The 20,909-nt window shown below is 43.5% G+C and overlaps 1 protein-coding gene across 1 annotated transcript in view; it reads right to left on the reverse strand.

Annotated features, from left to right (window-relative positions):
- Positions 1–9,247: 9,247 nt before the first annotated feature.
- Positions 9,248–20,909, reverse strand: part of VWC2 (von Willebrand factor C domain containing 2) — an 822,025-nt gene continuing 810,363 nt past the window's right edge. The window contains exon 3 of the mRNA XM_044294796.1: positions 9,248–9,399. Within this exon, the coding sequence (XP_044150731.1) occupies positions 9,248–9,399 (152 nt within the window). The remainder of the gene's footprint in view (positions 9,400–20,909) is intronic.

Here is a 20,909-nt window from a genome sequence, read left to right on the forward strand (position 1 = left end):
TGTTTCATCATCATCAGAAACGTGCTGAGGTGGTATTCCCATGTCCTCATCATCAGGAAACATAAGTGGTTGTGCGTCAGTGCATTCTATGTCTTCCACCGCTGGGGAAGGGCTAGGTGGATGCCCTTGCGAAACCCTGCCAGCGGAGTCTTCAAACAGCATAAGAGACTGCTGCATAACTTGAGGCTCAGACAGTTTCCCTGGTATGCATTGGGGTGATGTGACAGACTGATGGGCTTGGTTTTCAGGCGCCATCTGTGCGCTTTCTGCAGAAGACTGGGTGGGAGATAATGTGAACGTGCTGGATCCACTGTCGGCCACCCAATTGACTAATGCCTGTACCTGCTCAGGCCTTACCATCCTTAGAATGGCATTGGGCCCCACCATATATCGCTGTAAATTCTGGCGGCTACTTGGACCTGAGGTAGTTGGTACACTAGGACGTGTGGATGTGGCAGAACGGCCACGTCCTCTCCCAGAACCAGAGGGTCCACTAACACCACCACGACCATGTCCACGTCCGCATCCCTTACTAGATGTTTTCCTCATTGTTATCGTTCACCAAAACAACAAAAATATTATTTGGCCCAATGTATTGAATTCAAATTCAGGCCTTTTTTTACAGACACCTAACACTATCTGGCTATCTATTTAGGTACCGTATTACATACACTAATACAGGCACAGCAGTAACCACAGATTTAGCTGAATATAAATTTGAGGCCTAGTATTTAGGCGCTGGGTGACAGGTATACGTTTACGGACAGAATTCGACTTGGAAATGCACCGTAGCGCGTGTGTGTGAAGTTATTCAGAATGACCCTATGTGCACCTTGAATCTTATATACCCTTTTAGGGATAGATTTAAAATAGCTGTGATACAGCAGAAACCACTAAATTAGGAAATTGCTAAATTGGGAATTGTATTTCAACCCAGAACAAAAACTGTGCTTTGACGGACACTAAATAACTTGACCAGCCACATCAGTACAGCAGTAACAACAGATTTAGCTGGATATAAATTTGAGGCCTAGTATTTAGGCGCTGGGTGACAGGTATAGGTTTACTGACAGAATTAGACTTGGAAATGCACGGTAGCGTGTGTGTTTTAAGTTATTCAGTATGACCCTATGTGCACCTTGAATCTTATATACCCTTTTAGGGATAGATTTAAAATAGCTCTGATACAGCAGAAACCACTAAATTAGGAAATTGCTAAATTGGGAATTGTATTTCAACCCAGATCAAAAACTGTGCTTTGACGGACACTAAATAACTTGCCCAGCCACAGAAATAACCACAGATTTCGCTGACTATAAATTTGAGGCCTAGTATTTAGGCGCTGGGTGACAGGTATAGGTTTACTGACAGAAATAGACTTGGAAATGCACAGTAGCGTGTGTGTAAAGTTATTCAGAATGACCCTATGTGCACCTTGAATCTTATATACCCTTTTAGGGATAGATTTAAAATAGCTCTGATACAGCAGAAACCACTAAATTAGGAAATTGCTAAATTGGGAATTGTATTTCAACCCAGAACAAAAACTGTGCTTTGACGGACACTAAATAACTTGACCAGCCACAACAGTACAGCAGTAACGACAGATTTAGCTGGATATAAATTTGAGGCCTAGTATTTAGGCGCTGGGTGACAGGTATAGGTTTACTGACAGAATTAGACTTGGAAATGCACAGTAGCGTGTGTGTGAGTTATTCAGAATGACCCTATGTGCACCTTGAATCTTATATACCCTTTTAGGGATAGATTTAAAATAGCTCTGATACAGCAGAAACCACTAAATTAGGAAATTGCTAAATTGGGAATTGTATTTCAACCCAGAACAAAAAATGTGCTTTGACGGACACTAAATAACTTGACCAGCCACAACAGTACAGCAGTAACGACAGATTTAGCTGGATATAAATTTGAGGCCTAGTATTTAGGCGCTGGGTGACAGGTATAGGTTTACTGACAGAATTAGACTGGGATATGGCCAAAAAATAACCACACTATTGATGGTTAAATGCACTTGGTGTGACAGCTTGACCAACCACACTATTGAGGGTTAAATGCACTTGGTGACAGGCTCAGCTTGCCCCTGATGTAGTATATGGCCAAAAAATAACCAGACTATTGCTGGTTAAATGCACTTGGTGTGACAGCTTGACCCTGATGTAGTATTTAGCCAAAAAACAACCACACCATTGAGGGTTAAATGCACTTGGTGACAGCTTGCCCCTGATGTAGTATATGGCCAAAAAATAACCAGACTATTGCTGGTTAAATGCACTTGGTGTGACAGCTTCACCCTGATGCAGGATTTAGCCAAAAAACAACCACACCATTGAGGGTTAAATGCACTTGGTGGCAGCTTGTGACACAAAATGGCCGCCGATCACCCCAGAAAAAAGTGACTGAAAAACGCTCTGGGCAGCCTAAAAACAGTGAGCAATTCAATAGCAGCAGTTCAATCATCCACAGCTGCAGATCGATCTCTGAATGAAGTCCTTTGGAGGAGTTAATCACTGCCTAATCTCGCCCTAACGTGGCAGCTGCAACCTCTCCCTATGCTGATCAGAGCAGAGTGACGGGCGGCGCTATGTGACTCCAGCTTAAATAGAGGCTGGGTCACATGGTGCTCTGGCCAATCACAGCCATGCCAATAGTAGGCATGGCTGTGATGGCCTCTTGGGGCAAGTAGTATGACGCTTGTTGATTGGCTGCTTTGCAGCCTTTCAAAAAGCGCCAAGAAAGCGACGAACACCGAACCCAAACCCGGACTTTTACGAAAATGTCCGGGTTCGGGTCCGTGTTACGGACACCCCAAAATTCGGTACGAACCCGAACTATACAGTTCTGGTTCGCTCATCCCTAGTCACTACCTTTATTTAACAAAAATGTATATAATCTTGCAATGTCATACTGTCCACTAGAACATTAAATAATAGGTCATGATTTCCTGTTCTGTACAGGTCATTTTTCAGTAATTATTATCATTGTCATCACAGGCAGAATTGCAATGACAAGTAATACTTCTGTATGGATACACACAGGATCTGAAAATACAGGAAGTCTGAACATATTTTAGCACTAGTGGTAAGTGTGAGAACTGCAGGATTTTAATTAAAAAAAAATATATATAGGTAGTGACATGGAAAATAAATAAAAAAATCCCCCCCAAAAAAGTGTTTAGTGTAGGATTTGCCATTACAGAGCATTTTCGTTCTTGGAAGGGGGGTCCTATAGGTCAGACCCCCGTATAATGCCCATATCCATGTAGACAGAGGTTCTTATGGTGAGACAACCGCCTTAAAACATTATACCTGTGTCAAATAGATTAATCTCATGCAGGATGTCTAATGCTCTTTTGTATGGGTTTGGGGAGACACGGGGACCTTAATAATCATGTTGAGTTAGAATTATGGAGTAAAGTGAACCAAAAAGAATGGTCTTTTAATTTGTACCATATATATCAACAGTTTTCTCCTCAATTTTCACCTTAAAGAACGAATTACTGCAGAAATAAGTCATTAATGTCAGAGTGGGTGTGGGCATCAAATTGGCGCATATTACAATCCTTTATCATCCTCTTATGGGCATACAGGGCTCAAATTGTTGCAGACAATTAAAACAGCTTATGTGGTGGTGTTTTGTCTAAAAAGTCACATTTATGGCAGAAAGGTGCGGCTTTTTGTCAAAAAGTCGCATTTCTGAAAAGAAAAACCGACCTGTTGTGGGAACAAGTGATAGGCAAATATTAATACATAATGATATAAATGAGCTAAACAGCAGGGTTTTGTCAGTAAATTGTCATTCATCAAAAACAAAACAATAACAAAAACATACTGAGTCTGAGACAGAAGTCACAATTTACCACTGGAAATGTCGCAAATATGTTTTAAAAGTAACAAGTGTGGTCTGGACAGTGGTGGCTGAAATGGCGCTTTTCAGTTTAAAAAAGTCAAATTTTACATAGTAACATAGTATATAAGGCTGAAAAAAGATATTTGTCCATCCAGTTTGGCCTGTCATCCTGCAAGTTGATGCAGAGGAATGCAAAAAAAAAAAAAAAAAACTGAAGTAGAAGACAATTTTCCCAATTTAAGGGGAAAATAAATTCCTTCCCGACTCCAATCAGGCATTCAGAATAAATCCCTGGATCAATGACCCCTCTCTAGTAGCTATAGCCTGTAATATTATTACGCTCCAGAAATATATCCAGGCCCCTATTGAATTCCTTTATTGTACTCGCCATCACCAGCTCCTCAGGCAGAGAGTTCCATAGTCTCAGTGCTCTTACCATAAAGAATCCTCTTTGTGTACAAACCTTCTTTCCTCCAGACGCAGAGGATGTCCCCTCGTCACAGTCCTGGGGATAAACAGATGATGGGAGAGATCTCTGTACTGACCCCTGATATATTTATACATAGTAATTAAAACTCCCCTCAGTTGTCTTTTTTTTCTAGAGTGAATAACCCTAATTTTGATAATCTTTCAGGGTACTGTAGTTCCCTCATTGTTGTTAAAATGTCGCAAATCAACAGAAATAGGCGGATAATCAGGTTGATATTTAAAAATGCTTTACAAGCAGCGTGCTCCTTTTGATATGAGGTGAAACAAATCACCGCTTTTGATTTGTAACGTTAGTGTGTTTTTGGAGCAAATTACGCTATTATTGATAAATGTGTGCTTTTATTTTGCTTTTTTTAATTTATTTTTTACAATTTATAACTTTATGTTTATCCACTATTGAAGTTGAAGGTGGTAGGATGAGCATGTGTGTACAAGAGTAGCAAAGTATTCACTGTGTATAGTGTATGATATACGTTGCAGGCCCTATCAAGACATAGCTCATGCCGGTACTGATAAATCAGAGCCACAGTATATTGTGATTCCATATAGCAGTAGTGATGTGATGCAGGTATCATCCCCAAACAGAGGCTTTATGTTCTACATGTTGTAGCAAGTTATTCTTGTTTGACTCTGGAAATCATTTAAGCACATGCATATGGATTGGCTTCTCAAGTGATGTTATAGCATATCTATAGCACAGGGTTTCAACAACATGCTGTAGACCCTAGCTGCCATGTAACTTCTCCCATTGTCCTCTATTTAGCTCCATAGGTACATATTTGCTTACTAGTAGTAAGTGCAGTATGATTAACTTAAAAGTATAGAGATTTCTCCAGTAATCTTTTTATACCTAGGTTTGTAACAATGATAAGAGTGAACAAAAATCAGTTCAAGGTTAAGGGTAAACAAAAGTGCAAAAAGAAAAATATGGCTATGAGCCATTTCCCCTGGGTTCATTTCCCTTTATAGCCCTATAAGACTTGGCATTTATTAATACTTTTAAAACTGGAAATCCCATAAAAAAAATTCATTAACACATATACAGTATACTCTAAGCTCAGATATTTTATTACTGACCCTAGGGCTTAAATTTCCTTGTTAAATTATGTAGTTTTGGAGTGTCTGCAGTCCACCCCACTAAATACTATTATAGATTGTATATTGCAGTGTTACTATATAACATTCCCAGGAGCCCATTAGTACTTTGAGATTACAGTGCTAAAAATTGTTTCTGGCAACGATAGACTATTTACAATACTTGTATAATATCTTACATTTACTACTACCCAGTAGAAATAAAAACAAATCCTCATGTAGCAATAATAGAGCTAAGCTGTCACTATTGTGCCTTCCTAAGTATGATAACACTACTGCCATGATGCAATGAATCATGAGTAGTAGTGATTGACACATTTAAATTGTCATTATTATGCCTTCTTAATTGTGATAATGTGACGGATTATGACAGAACTAATGGAATTCCAGGCTCTGCCTTTACTACTTTTTCTGCAATATAGTGACATTCACCCCGAGATGATACAAGGTATTTCTGAAATCCATATGCATGCTCGGAACAAAGAGGTGATGCTGAATATATCACATTATACACTGCTCATATCCAGGGGTTACAAGCACCCTGTAATCCAGTAGCAGTGGCCATGCTTGCACACTATAGGAAAAGGCGCCGGCCTCTCTGGTGGGAGTGTACATAAGTGATTTTTCCTATAGTGTGCAAGCACGACCAAACCTGCTGGATTGCACGGTAGTCATAACCCCTGCATACGAACTGTCACGGCGGACAGGACATCAGATACACAGAAAAATAAACATACAAGTATCTAGGCAAGAAGCTGGGAATCAGGGTCACCTCCTGACACTTCCCTACCAGCTCTCCCTATACTGCTATGCCCACATTCAGACCCTTAAGGTGGGAATAATGTGTCCTCGTGCCTGGGCTGCAAATACCCTAAAATCCCTAAGATGGTGAAGGGGAATAGAGCCAGCCTGCTCCCTCAGAACCTGGAGGGGACAGGCATCTCTCTAACAGCTTAGACAGCAAACAACAAGAAAACAATAACCAACTTATCTTTTCTAAGCAGGAAAAGCCAATCCTTCCTTCCTTCCTTTCACAGAGCCAGACAGAAGCTATAACCTGCACGGAACACTGGGAGTAGGTGTAATTTAAACCAATAACCCCACCCAGTGCACCTGAAGGGAGGCGGATCTAACTCGACTCCAAAACAAAACAAAAGACTAGACACGTGCTGCTAATCTGGCAGACCCCCGCACGTAGCCCAAGCAGGGCATGACAGTACCCCCCTCTACTGGTGACCTCCGGACACCTCGGACCAACCTTATCCGGGTGGGATCTGTGAAAAGCCGGAACCCACATCCTTTCCTCAGGGCCGTATCCCCTCCTGTGTACCAGGTACTGAAGGGAACCCCGAAGAACTCTAGAGTCAAGAACCCTGGAGATCTCGAACTCTAAATTTCCATCAACCAGAACAGGAGGAGGAGGCAATGGCGATGGTTCCACCGGTTTCACATATTTTTTCAGTAAAGACCTGTGGAACACATCATGGATCCTCCAAGTCTGCGGAAGATACAGCCGAAACGCTACTGGATTGACTAACGCAGATATTTTGTACAGTCCAATAAATCTTGGACCTAGTTTCCAAGATGGCACTCTCAGTTTAATATTTTTAGTGGACAACCACACCAGATCACACACACACAGGTCCGGACCAGTCACTTGTCTCTTGTCAGCCATTCGCTTATACCTCTCACCCATCTTCTCCAAATTCACTTAGATCCTCTGCCAGATAGAAGACAAGGCAGAAGAAAATCTCTCCTCCTCTGGCATCCCAGAGGAACTACTACCAGAAAAGGTACCAAACTGAGGATGAAAACCGCATGCGCCAAAAAATGGCGACTTACCTGTTACGGTTATTCAAAGCAAACTCTGCTAGGGACAAGAATGAGGACCAGTCCTCCTGATTCTCAGCCACAAAGCACCTCAAGTAGGTCTCCAGGTTTTGATTAGTACGCTCTGTCTGCCCATTCGACTGCGGATGAAAAGCCGAAGAGAACGAAAGTTGAATACCAAGCTGAGAACAGAACGCCTTCCAAAACCTGGAGACAACTTAGCATTTAAAAGAACATGAAATACAATATGTGTATCAGATAAATCCCACTGGTCCTTAGTATTGCACTCTTTTATTCTTGGCCCCCCACCCAGGGCCGGCTCCAGGTTCATATGGGCCCTTGGGTGATAAAGACACTTGTGGTATTTTGCACAAATTATTCAGCAATGAAACAGCATTGGGGGGTCATACTGCATGGAGGGGGCACTGGGGGACAATATAATGGATGGGGGTCACTGGAGATAATTATGCAGAATATGGGGAACTGGGGGTCATTATAGTCTGTGAGGCAGCCGAATGGGGTCATTATACTGTATGGAGGGCTATTGGGATCACTATACTGAAGGGGGGACACTGGGGGTTATTATACTGTGTTAAGGGCCCTCACACAGTATAATTGCCCCCCAGTGGCCCCCTCACACAGTATAATGACCCTCCCAATGGCCCCCTCACACAGTATAATGCCTCCCCAAACTGCCCCCTCACATATATATTGTTGATGAAGTGCAGGGAAGCCGCAGCTCATCTCCCTATCAACTTAATTGCAACTGGAAATCTCCAGATCTGGAAGTGATATAGACCTTGCACTGTCCAACAAAGGGGTTCTCAGGGTCACAGTCCAGTCCAGCAGGGTGGATCAGGCCCCATGCAGAGTGTCCTGCAGGATTCAGCACCTACCTGCTGCTCTTATTGCTCCAGAGCCCAAGAGAGAACAGCTCTGGGTGCCCAGCTCCTCTACTCCCACTCTACACAAACAGAGCACAGGCGCCTCAGATTCTCCTGCCCCCTGACATCAGCTCCAATGTGTTGGGCTTGGTTACATAGCACAACCACGCCTCTATGCAACTATTCAACAGCCCCCCTTCTACTATCAAACACTCTCCCTTTGAGTGATGATGTCACCGCATTATGCAGAACGTGTCTACTCCTCAGGGATCAGGACGGGGAGTGCGGGAACGCTGGTCCTGCCCCCACCCCCTCTATATCTAGAGGTGGTGTGTTTTTTCCCTACTCTAATGCTGTCCAATCATTGTGGACAGTGTAAGACTGGTCTGCTGCAGCATTAATTTTAAGTTATTCTTAATCTTGTAATCTCACTTTGTTCAGCCAGCAAGTCAGGATGAAGCAAGATCCTCTTTAAAATATATGCATATATGCATAGTCACGTTAGAATGAACAAGTAGGTGATGATGTCATTTGCTTAACAATAAGGAATTATTTTAATAAATTACATGGTCATGACCAATTAAAACTAAACAACTAAATCTAGAGAAACACTAGAAAATTTAGTCTAACATCAACCTTGACATAAAAAAATTTAATACATTTTGTATCATGTAAAAACAAATACAAATTGTGTTAATATATGTACTTTTAATTTTTTTTATATTTGGATGTTCATAAGGAATTTTATTTCATATAAAATGTGGGTACTAAAACTCAATAAATGCATAGCATTTTAATTTTATTATGTATATAAAACATTTATTGATCTGAAGGGATTTATAGATACATGAAATATTTAGTGTAGTTAAGTAATTACTGTGAAAAATACACATTTATTCAGACAGAAATCTATATCTTTTTTTTTCTTCAAAATTCTTGTATCTTACATTTTATTAAAAAGAAATACAATGGTAGGAACCTTTTTGTTTTTTGTCATTTTACTTTTTGTCATGTGTTACTTCCAGATTGTCCGTTGCCATAAGTCCATTGATACCACTGAGTTTTATTCTGTTTTTAAAAATTTATATCTGTTTGCATTCATGTCTAGTGCATAATGCTTGTCTTTCAATTCTCCAGGTGCCTTCTTCATAGGTACAGTGGCATATAGTGCATTCATCAGTTTTTATTTCTCTTCCAGCTGGGATAACAACAGTTTCTGCAAAACAGTTTGGTCCTACAACAAAGACAAAAATATGAAATAGTTATTTCAGTCTTTATCCGTTCCTTATATAAACATTATTATGTATTTCAGTGTAGTTTGTATGTGGTCAGTAAAAAGGTATTACATGCAGTGCTTGCATTTATTTTACAACATCCAACTACATTACACCAATTTGTATTTTCCCAAAATAAAGAACGCTGGGTGAGTACAGAATCATATACTGGTATTATATACAGTTACACAATTAATAATCCAATAAATCCCTGTATACCAACCAAAGGTAATGGTAATATAGCTACAATTGCAAGCCAAATACTATAAGAAGTCGAAAAATTGCACATCCAACTAAATATTTCATCTTGACACAGATTTCACGGATATTGGAATGTGCTGCTCACATACAATAATATAAAATCATAATTTAAGAGTTTATCTGTATAATAATGATGACCTAGCCACAGAATAGTACAAGAAAATTTAGACTAGCACATTCATATTCATAGTCACAGGTGCATATCCATCAAGCAAACATGGTTGATAAAAAAATAGCTGCACATTTCACATACAAACAATAGAGCTTAGAAATGGGGATCATTCTAAATTAAAGTGGTATTATATCTACTATAAATTGAAAAATATAAGCTCTTTGCACACATTTTTGATCAAACGTGTGTCGGGCCCATCTACCAGTCTTCAAGGTGGCTTCCGCAGATGGGTACCTAACACTAATATACCGCCTCTCTTGGACTTAACTAATCCTACAATTTTCAGGGCAGTGTACGAACCAGCTACATTTATACTCTGCTCAAAAGGCTCAGGCAGATGGGCGTTGCTCAGTCTAAAAGAGGTGCTACCCTCAATATACAGTAAAGACCCAAAGTTTGAACACACCTTCTCATTCAAAGAGTTTTTTTTTATTTTCATGACTATGACAATTGTAGATTCACACTGAAGGCATCAAAACTATGAATGAACACATGTGGAATTATATACATAACAAAAAAGTGTGAAACAACTGAAAATATGTCATATTCTAGGTTCTTCAAAGTAGCCACCTTTTGCTTTGATTACTGCTTTGCACACTCTTGGCATTCTCTTGATGAGCTTCAAGTGGTAGTCACCTGAAATGGTTTTCACTTCACAGGTGTGTCCCTTCAGGTTTAATAAGTGGGATTTCTTGCCTTATAAATGGGGTTGGGACCATCAGTTGCGTTGTGGAGTCGTCAGGTGGATACACAGCTGATAGTCCTACTGAATAGACTGTTCGAATTTGTATTATGGCAAGAAAAACGAGTAAAGAAAAACGAGTGGCCATCATTACTTTAAGAAATGAAGGTCAGTCAGTCCGAAAAATTGGGAAAACTTTGAAAGTGTCACCAAGTGCAGTCACAAAAACCATCAAGCGCTACAAAGAAACTGGCTCACATGTGGACCGCCCCAGGAAAGGAAGACCAAGAGTCACCTCTGCTGCAGAGGATAAGTTCATCCGAGTCACCAGCCTCAGAAATCGCAGGTTAACAGCAGCTCAGATTAGCGACCAGGTCAATGCCACACAGAGTTCTAGCAGCAGACACATCTCTAGAACAACTGTTAAGAGGAGACTGTTTAAATCAAGCCTTCATGGTAGAATATCTGCTAGGAAACCACTGCTAAGAACAGGCAACAAGCAGAAGAGACTTGTTTGGGCTAAAGAACACAAGGAATGGACATGGAAATCTGTGCTTTGGCCTGATGAGTCCAAATTTGAGATCTTTGGTTCCAACCACCGTGTCTTTGTGCGACGCAGAAAAGGTGAACGGATGGACTCTACATGCCTGGTTCCCACCGTGAAGCATGGAGGAGGAGGTGTGATGGTGTGGGGGTGCTTTGCTGGTGACACTGTTGGGGATTTATTCAAAATTGAAGGCATACTGAACCAGCATGGCTACCACAGCATCTTGCAGCGGCATGCTATTCCATCCGGTTTGCGTTTAGTTGGACCATCATCTATTTTTCAACAGGACAATGACCCCAAACACACCTCCAGGCTGTGTAAGGGCTATTTTACCATGAAGGAGAGTGATGGGGTGCTGCGCCAGATGACCTGGCTTCCACAGTCACTGGACCTGAACTCAATCGGGGTGAACTGGACTGCAGAGTGAAGGCAAAAGGGCCAACAAGTGCTAAGCATCTCTGGGAACTCCTTCAAGACTGTTGGAAGACCATTTCAGGTGACTACCTCTTGAAGCTCATCAAGAGAATGCCAAGAGTGTGCAAAGCAGTAATCAAAGCAAAAGGTGGCTACTTTGAAGAACCTAGAATATGACATATTTTCAGTTGTTTCACACTTTTTTGTTATGTATATAATTCCACATGTGTTAATATATAGTTTTGATGCCTTCAGTGTGAATCTACAATTTTTATAGTCATGAAAATAAAGAAAACTCTTTGAATGAGAAGGTGTGTCCAAACTTTTGGTCTGTACTGTATACTACAAGAACATTTAGACTAGCATAATAATATTCATAGTCTCAGGCGCATATCCATAAGCAAACATGGTTGATAAAAAAAAAAATAGAGCTGAGAAATGGGCATCATTCTAAATTAAAGTGATATTATACCTACTATAAATGGAAAAATAGAATAGGTCATCAATATCACATTGGCAGAGGTGCAAGTCCTGGCACCCTCATTGATCAGCTGTTTTGGGAAGCTGCGGTGCTCCCCAGAGCTCTGGTGAACGTGGCAGCATTCAGGGCGCTTACCAAGCACAGCACTGTACATTGTATAGAGGCTGTTCTTGGTATTGCAGCTCAGCCCCTTCACTTGAATGGGATTTAGCTGCAACTAGGACATGTGACGAATGTACGGTCACTCCAGGGGCGTAGCTATAGGGGGTGCAGAGGTAGCAGTCGCTACCGGGCCCAGGAGCCTGAGGGGGCCCAAAAAGACTTGTGCCACATAAGAAGACACCAGTATTATCGAAATTGCATGCTGGTTAAGTTACACCTCTGGCTGGAGGGAAGGGGTTAGGTCAAGAATTTGGTATGGGGGTGGCATTTAAATGTTTGCCTCAGTCCCCTGGTCACAAAGCACTGAGGGAAGGGGGGCCCAAGCTCAACTCTTGCCCATGAGCCTTTAGCTACGCCCCTGGGTCACTCCACATAGCAGTGCGGCTTCTTCTAACAGCTGATGGGCCAATCTGATATTGATAGGAGGATGTTATGAATAGTTTTGAGAGAATTAAAGCATCCAAAGTGGAATCCGATCCAGAGTTTGGGAAAAATTTGCATCCCCACAAAACTTGGTCAGCCTTGGTGAACGGAGCCACACTGGGGAGGAACTGCTCAGTGTCATCAATAAAGAAATCAAACACTGGCTGTCTCCTCGCCAACTGGAGATAGGAACTATGGTTACTGATAACATTTTGTGTGCACTATGTTAGGGAGGGCTGACCCATGCATCCTGCATGGCGCACGTCTTCAATCCCGTTGTTATCCAGTTTTTCAAGTCTTTCACTGAACGCAAGTTTCCAGGAAAATGTGCATGCACTTCAGCCACTCTTACTGTGCAAAACACACTCTCATTGAGCTGCAAAGGCAAAATGTTCTTCCCAAACATTGTCTGATATACTATATTTCCACACATTGGTACCTCATGCTCCTGTACAAACAGAGGAAGGTGGTCAACAATTTATCAGTGCTGCAGATGGACACGTCTACTCCCCAGTGGCAGCTCATGCGTGACACGTGCTATTTGAATGATATCATTCCACTGCTTCATGTCCTGTAGGGGATGTGGACAAATTTGATTGACGAGGGGACAGAAGACGTGACACTTCCATTTCATGGCCATCTGTGCCCTGAGGAGTAGAGATGGCCTTGCGGTTCGCCCGGCGGTCGTTACGCGCCGAACTTGGCTCATTCGCTGTTGGCCGAACAGGTGAACATATGGAGATGTCCGCCGGCGCAATATTCTTTGCATTGTGCAGAACTTTGACCCATGACACATCCAGCAAGTGGGACAGGACAGCCAATTGAGATGTTTCAGCACATGGACACACCCCCTACCATATAAATAAATCCGATCTGGCCGACATTTTAAATTTTTTTTTTTGCCAGTGTAGGGAAAGGTTGCTGTTTGGAGCAGGGACAGACTGTTAAAGAGTATAGAGACACCAAACGCTAGCTAATAAATTATTTTAAGGACTGGTATAGGTGTGCTATTGATAGGTGTGACATTCTGAGGGGTGTAATATACTTATAATATACTTTGTGACATAGAAAGTATATTATAGTGCATTTGTATTGTGCAGCAATTGTGTGTGGTTCTGCTGCGATACTGCAGCTATACAGAAGGACAAGTGCTATTGGAACAACTTATTACAACTGGTGTGATATACCAGTTGCCCCCCAAAAAATCTGATTGAGGCAGGGGTGTGATATATCTAGAATATAATTTCTATATAGTGCATTTGTATTGTGCAGCATTTTGTTATGGCTTTGCTGAGATACCACAGCTATACAGCGGGACAAACGTCATTGGAACAACTATTTGCAACTGGTGTGATATATCATTTTCTTCCACAAATACTGCTCTTCTATAGGGACTTTGTCTCAGGGTAATTTTGAAAATGACAGGCCGAGTAAGAGTCAGGCCATTCCGCAGGGGTGGTAGGGGTCGGGTGCACCAGGCCGAAGCCTAAGTGGGAAGTTGGAGAAGGTGCGTGTGATTATGTCAAAGGACGCATCAGAGTTGGTTGAGTGGCTCACTCGGCATTCCGCTTCTGCACCCTCCTCACTCTCTGCTGTGTGCAACCCCAAAGACACTACCACCACCACTATAGCCCCTCCACTAAAATTATTTTCCCATCAATTCCCAGACCTTACCGATGCACAGCCATTCTTGCCATCAGATGAGGAAGAGGAGGTATCAACGGCCGCCACCCAGCGGTCTGACAACAGTACCCAGACAAGCCCAAGGAGGGTGGTCCCCACTTTTGCAGCCTACTCTGGAATCTCTAATGTCAGTGGTGGTGAAGGTGACGATGATGACGTGTCTATGGACGTTACAGGGGTGCCCACAAGAGAGGAAGAGGAAGGGAGTTCAGAGGGAGAGACGGAGCAGCAGACAAGGAGGAGAAGCAGGCAGAACTCGCAGTGCACAGGAGGCAAAAAGCAGACTGCAAATGTATCTGGAGCACTCTTGCACTCCCAGGACACTGGCACATGGCTCCGCAGTGTAGGCTTTTTTAAACTTGTCTGATGCTGATAATAGTGTTGCCATCTGCAGCTTGTGCTGTCAACGCATAAGTCACGGTAAGCCCAACACTCACCTAGGGACGACCACCTTAAGAAGGCACCTGGCCTCCCATCACCGAGCCCAGTGGGAGCAACACCGTTAGAACACACAAAGCCACACTCCTGGTGCTCCACATCCTGCCTCTACTCCTTCTCCTCCCATTTGTCCTCCACTCCACCTTCCACCATGCCGTCGTCGCGTTCATCTGGCACAAGGCAGGCTTTCGTGGCCCAAATGTTCGAGGGTAAAAAAATGATAACGCCGTATAATCCTCTTGCTCAATGGCTGACCGCTGGCTTGTTGGAACTGCTAGCGCGCCAACTAGTGCCATATAAATTGGTGGACTTGGAGGCCTTTAGAAAATTTGTGGCCATTGGCACACCGCAATGGAAGGTCCCCCGTAAGGAAATATTTCTCCCTGAAGGGCATCCCTGAACTATATAACCACATTCAGCGGCAAGTTAATATATCTCTGGCACACAGTGTCGGGGCCAAGATACATCTGACCACAGACACGTGGTCTTGCAAACACGGGGAAGGAAGGTACATAACTTTTACTGCCCACTGGGTGGACCATCTGACGGCCTTCATCATGTAACCCAAAGCACCCGTGTGGAATTGGTGTTACTGCCACAGATTGCATGCAGGCCTGCCTCTTCTTCTCCTCCTCCTCCTCCGTCTCCTCCTCGGCTGACTCCTCCTTTTCCACTGCTGCTGCCTCTTCCGCTGCACCCCCCATGCTCCCCAGAACCTATTCGACATGCCAGGTGAGACATTGCCATGCTGTGCTGCTGCTGTTGTGCCTGGAAGCCAAGAGCCACGAGCCACACCAGTCCTGCACTCCTTTCAGCTCTGTGGTCACAGGCCGATCAGTGGCTAACTACGCTCAATTTGACAGTTGGTAAAGTGGTGTTTGACAATGGTGCCAATCTGCTGAGCTTGCTGAAGCAGGGCAAAATGACACACGTGCTGTGCATGGCACATCTCCTGAACTTAGTCATGCAGAGATTTGTTGCCAAATCCCCCTGGGTCCAGGATGTCTTGCGGCAGGCCAGCGTGCTGGAACTCCACCTTGTATATGCTTGATAGGCTTCTCCAGCAGAAATGTGCTGTTAACGACTACCTGTATGAATTCTGCAGCAGGACATGTTCTTTAGTTTTTTTTTTTCACTGTGACAGTGGCTGCTCATGCGCGACACATGCTGACTTCTGTGGCCATTCTGTGATGAGATCACCAAACTGGTCCTTATGCCTTCTTTCTGGAGTGTGCTTTGCGTCGTATCATTGATCAAGCCGTCGAGGAGCAAGAAGATGAGGAAGTCACAATGCTGGATGAATTCCCAGGGGGGAAGGGGGGCTACTCCATCTGAGACAAGTCAACAGGAGTCTGAAGAGGAGTCAGATGAGGATGGTGTCGGGGTGAAGGAGGAGAAAACGGAGCATGCTTTGAAAGTTTCTGGGATCTCTGGTGGTGTCCGTGGCTGGGGGGAGGAGACCGAGGACGACATTATCCTGGATGATAAGCAGGAGCCAGGCCATTCCATCCCTTCCAGTTCAGTGCAAATCGGGGCCTTCATGCTCCAGTGTTTGAAGAGGGACCCCTGTATAAAAAGCATAACGGGCAAGGACCAGTACTGGATGACAACCTACTTAGACCCCCACCACAAACACAAAATGGCGGAAATGTTACCACCACCACTTACTTACTTGTTCTTTTATGTATGCTGAATGGATAGCTTTTGGGGTCTGCGGTACACTGGCCTGCTGGAAAATTGATATCCAATGACCGTGTAAGCTATCTTCAGCCACTTATTTGTTGTTTTATGTACGCTGAAAGAATAATTGTTGCGGCCTCGGAGGAATTCAATACCAGTGACGACCACGTGTTATCAAATTTCAACTATTATTATTAGGAGTTTTTTTTCAAGAGGGGGGGATTTCGTTAGCCATGTTTTTAATCCAATTTTATATTTTTAGTTACTTTGAACATATGTATTTGACCTGTATTTGTACTGGCCTGCAGTAAAATTGATATCCATTGACGTTGTAATATACCTCCGGCCACATAATCACTTAATCTTTTCTGTTGCCTAATGTTTTGGGCCTGTAGTCCAGTGGCCTACAGTAAAAATGTTATCCATTGACCACATAATGTACCTCGTGCCACATAATCAGAATTTCTTGTTTGTCAGGTGAATGCCTAATTTTTAAGGCCCGTAATCCCGTGGGCTAAAATAACATTTTTCTAGGCTCCAACAGGGCACATTTCTGAGAATTTACGCAAAAAATTGTCCCCTGATTAAGATACATATTTTTTGTTGGAATTTTTGTCATTGATCCCCCTCTAGTATGCCACTGGCTATGTTGAGGGACTATTTGTACACTTCTACTAAGTATTTTGTGGCTGCAAATATGAGCTGAAGGTGTTTCAGGTTCGCCTGCCATTAAAGTGAATGGGGCCTGCGTGAACTTGTGGTTCACAAACATTTGATCGAGTTTGTGAACCGTCCCAGCCAATGTTCGTCCATCACTACCCGGTACCTCCTACCTCGAAAAAGAGGAAAAGGACTTAAGAGGGCAAGTATATGATGCCGGGTCCAAGAAAACCAAAGCTGAAGAAGCTAAGGCCGACATGTCGGAGGACGTAAAGTCCTCAGGTGCTGCACTGACCGAAGGAGCGGCTACCAAAGTGAAAAAAAAAAGACTAAAGAAGCAGAGGTCTCTGAAACTGCGGGAGAAACCACTGCTGGAAAGAAGGAAGAAGTGAATCGGAGGCATGTAAAAGAAGCAAGTGGGGATAAGCCTGCTCTGCAGAATGAGCACCGCAAGGCCAAGGAGAAAGGGTCGGGACACGACCATGACTGGGTTCGGTCAATAGCTGCAGCAGTCCAAGAAAGGACATGAGGAACATGTGCAGAAGCCAGAGAATCTAAAAAGAGAGCCTGCCGGTCGTATAAAAATATCTTCTGAGAGAAGTTCCAGAGACCGAATGCCAAATGTGGAGAGGAACAGAAAAAAAGAGAGTCCACGGGTGCGAAAGTGCATCATCCTCGCTCGTGAAAGAGAAAACCTGCTCATGAGATTGGCAAGAAAATCCCGTAGCTCTTATCGGCTCTGTAATAAACTCATGAGGGTGACTAACCAAGCGCTGTTGTCCTGGGTCTGGCAGAATAAGTTGAAGACTTTAGGCCAGGTCAATGTCCGTTCACGAGCATCTGGATTTGATACTAGTGTTCACCCCTTCACCCCTAAAGGCTTGAACAAAGGAGGGAGGGTATGTGAGGCAGTGACAGGCCTCATAGCTGCTAGGGGAGATTTATGGCAGGCGTTTCCATGTCTTCCCCATCAGTCATCAGGTCTGAGGCAGCACCAGGTGCCACAATCAGTCTTTTATAAGAGCCCAGCCCAGACTGTCAGGAGAGAGATTCTTTGTGCAACAGAGTCTTGCTGGAGGCTCTGTAAGAGTGGTCTCAGCAGGGCAGGCTGAGGGTCCACGGGACTTTGTGATAGCCTGAACTTTGGGGGACTCTGCGAGGTCTGGGAAACGACAGGCGCACGGTCAGAGTCGGCAGGACTTCTAGACCCCATACCCCCAAAGGTACTGGACTGACTTTGTTACAGCCTAGAAGTGAGCTGGACTATTAGCTGGAAAATCTGCATGTTATTAACGTGTGTGAATGGTGCTTTAAGTGAGGTAGGGATATTTCATGTTTAGTTAGAGCCCAGACGAGCAAGGTGTTACTTTGTTTTGTTGTTGTGAAAATAAACCTCATGTTTGGACCTGCAATCCAGCTGTTGTGAAGATAATTGTGAGAATGACCCCCGAAAAAGAGGAATCCCTCACAGGTTACATGCGGTAAAATCTTTATTGAAGTATTTTAGTCGAAAAACTATTTATTTAGTGATCAGCGCTGCGGTTTTAATGCAGTAAAATCTTTAGTGACGTATCTTGATGAACTTCGCAACTCTTCAAGGCTCAAAGCTATTTTGACGCCTTGTCTTCTCATTATCTATAGCTACTAAAGGCCTGTTCATGCCAGGCAGGTTTCCCCAGAAGTATATGGGTTGATGAGCAGCCGATACTGCACTCAATCTTGACAGGATTCATTTCCAGGTGGAGAGAAATAGTTTTTTGGAATGCTTTCTCCCTCAGGATTCTCTCCTGTCTTAGTCAACACTAATTTTTTATTATAAAATGTATTAAATATTGAAAAATAAATTGAACCAAAACGTGATTAAAATTATAAGAAAGTAAACTTAAATTTGCCGATATATTATCCCAATCTTTGAGGGAAATTAACAGACAATCAATTTGCCAAGCCTTTTGTACCAGAGAACGTGTATTATTAAATTGTGTTTTAAGCAACACATTATAAAGTTGAGAAATTTAAACCTTCTGTTCCATATTCCCTATAAATGAATAGACGAAGACGGACACTCTGTGGCCTCCTCATGCTGTTGCCACCTCCACAATCTCTCGTCATCCTGCCACTCACTGGCCCCCTCATGCTGCTGCCACCTCCTCAATCTCTCGTTGTGCCACTCTGTGGCCTCCTCCAGATGTTGCTGCCGCCACCACCTCCACACTCTGTTATTGTGCCACTCAGTGACCTTCTCCTGATGCTGCTACTGCTGCTGCTGCCACCTCCAGACTGTCATTGTGCCACTTGGTGGCTTCCTTATACTGCCTGTCTGACTACGCCTCTGCCTCATCCTTCAGTTCCTGCTTTGTTGCTCCTGGTATGACCTTGTCTGTCTACCACACCTGTACTGCTGGTACCTATCTTGGGTATCTTCTGGTCCATCAGCTCCAATTTGTGGCTGAACTAAACGTGAATTAGCTAGGCCTGTTTTTAACTTCTGACATCAATGAATGTGAAATTACGCTCCTGGATCTTACCATTTTAGTGAAGACAGATAGAAAAATTGTCACAAATCTGTTCAGAAAGCAAACATCTAAGAACAGCTGGGACAGCGGTCACCCCCTAGCCCCCAAGAAAGGTATCCCTAAGGGACACTTGAGAGCTAGGAGGAATTGCTCAGAACTAAGTGACTTCAAGGTATCTGCGGGTGATTTGAGGACCCGTTTTACAAATTGGGGTTACCCACAACACAATCTGAAACAGGCATTGGCCTGAACAACTACTAAGCCCTAAAATTAGGGCACAGGAAAATATTGCCCCCAGGATTATAGGTACGTATGACAAGGCACATAGACAGGTACGTGAGATCTTACAGACACATTGGTCCATCTAGCAGTCGGATCCAGATATTGGAGATCTGATGTCTAAACGTCCGTCCATCACGTACCGTCGTGGTTCCAATTAACGTGACCGCTAGTCCACAGCCTATATCAGTGTCCCACATCAAGTATATGGCTTAAAAACACATTGAAAGGTACATTCCCTTGTTGCTCCTGTGTAGAGTTGAGCGGACACCTGGATGTTCGGGTTCGAGAAGTTCGGCTGAACTTCCCGGAAATGTTTGGGTTCGGGATCCGAACCCGATCCGAACTTCGTCCCGAACCCGAACCCCATTGAAGTCAATGGGGATCCAAACTTTTCGGCACTAAAAAGGCTGTAAAACAGCCCAGGAAAGGGCTAGAGGGCTGCAAAAGGCAGCAACATGTAGGTAAATCCCCTGCAAACAAATGTGGATAGTGAAATGAATAAAAATAAAAATAAAATAAATAAAAATTAACCAATATCAATTGGAGAGAGGTCCCATAGCAGAAAATCTGGCTTCACGTCACCCACCAGTGCAACAGTCCATTCTCAGATATTTAGGCCCCGGCAACCAGGCAGAAGAGAGAGGTCCCGTAACAGAGAATCTGGCTTCATTTCAGCAGAGAATCAGTCTGCATGCCATAGCAGAGAATCAGGCTTCACGTCAGCCACCACTGCAACAGTCCATTGTCATATATTTAGGCCCAGCCCCCAGGCAGAGGAGAGAGGTCCCGTAACAGAGAATCTGTCTTCATGTCAGCAGAGAATTAGTCTGCATGTCATAGCAGAGAATCAGGCATCACGTCAGCCACCACTGAAACAGTCCATTGTCATATATTTAGGCCCAGCACCCAGGCAGAGGAGAGAGGTCCCGTAACAGAGAATCTGGCTTCATGTCAGCAGAGAATTAGTCTGCATGTCATAGCAGAGAATCAGGCTTCACGTCAGCCACCACTGCAACAGTCCATTGTCATATATTTAGGCCCAGCACCCAGGCAGAGGAGAGAGGTCCCGTAA

This window comes from Bufo gargarizans, chromosome 5 (assembly GCF_014858855.1).
Source record: "Bufo gargarizans isolate SCDJY-AF-19 chromosome 5, ASM1485885v1, whole genome shotgun sequence".
Taxonomy (NCBI): Eukaryota; Metazoa; Chordata; class Amphibia; order Anura; family Bufonidae; genus Bufo; species Bufo gargarizans.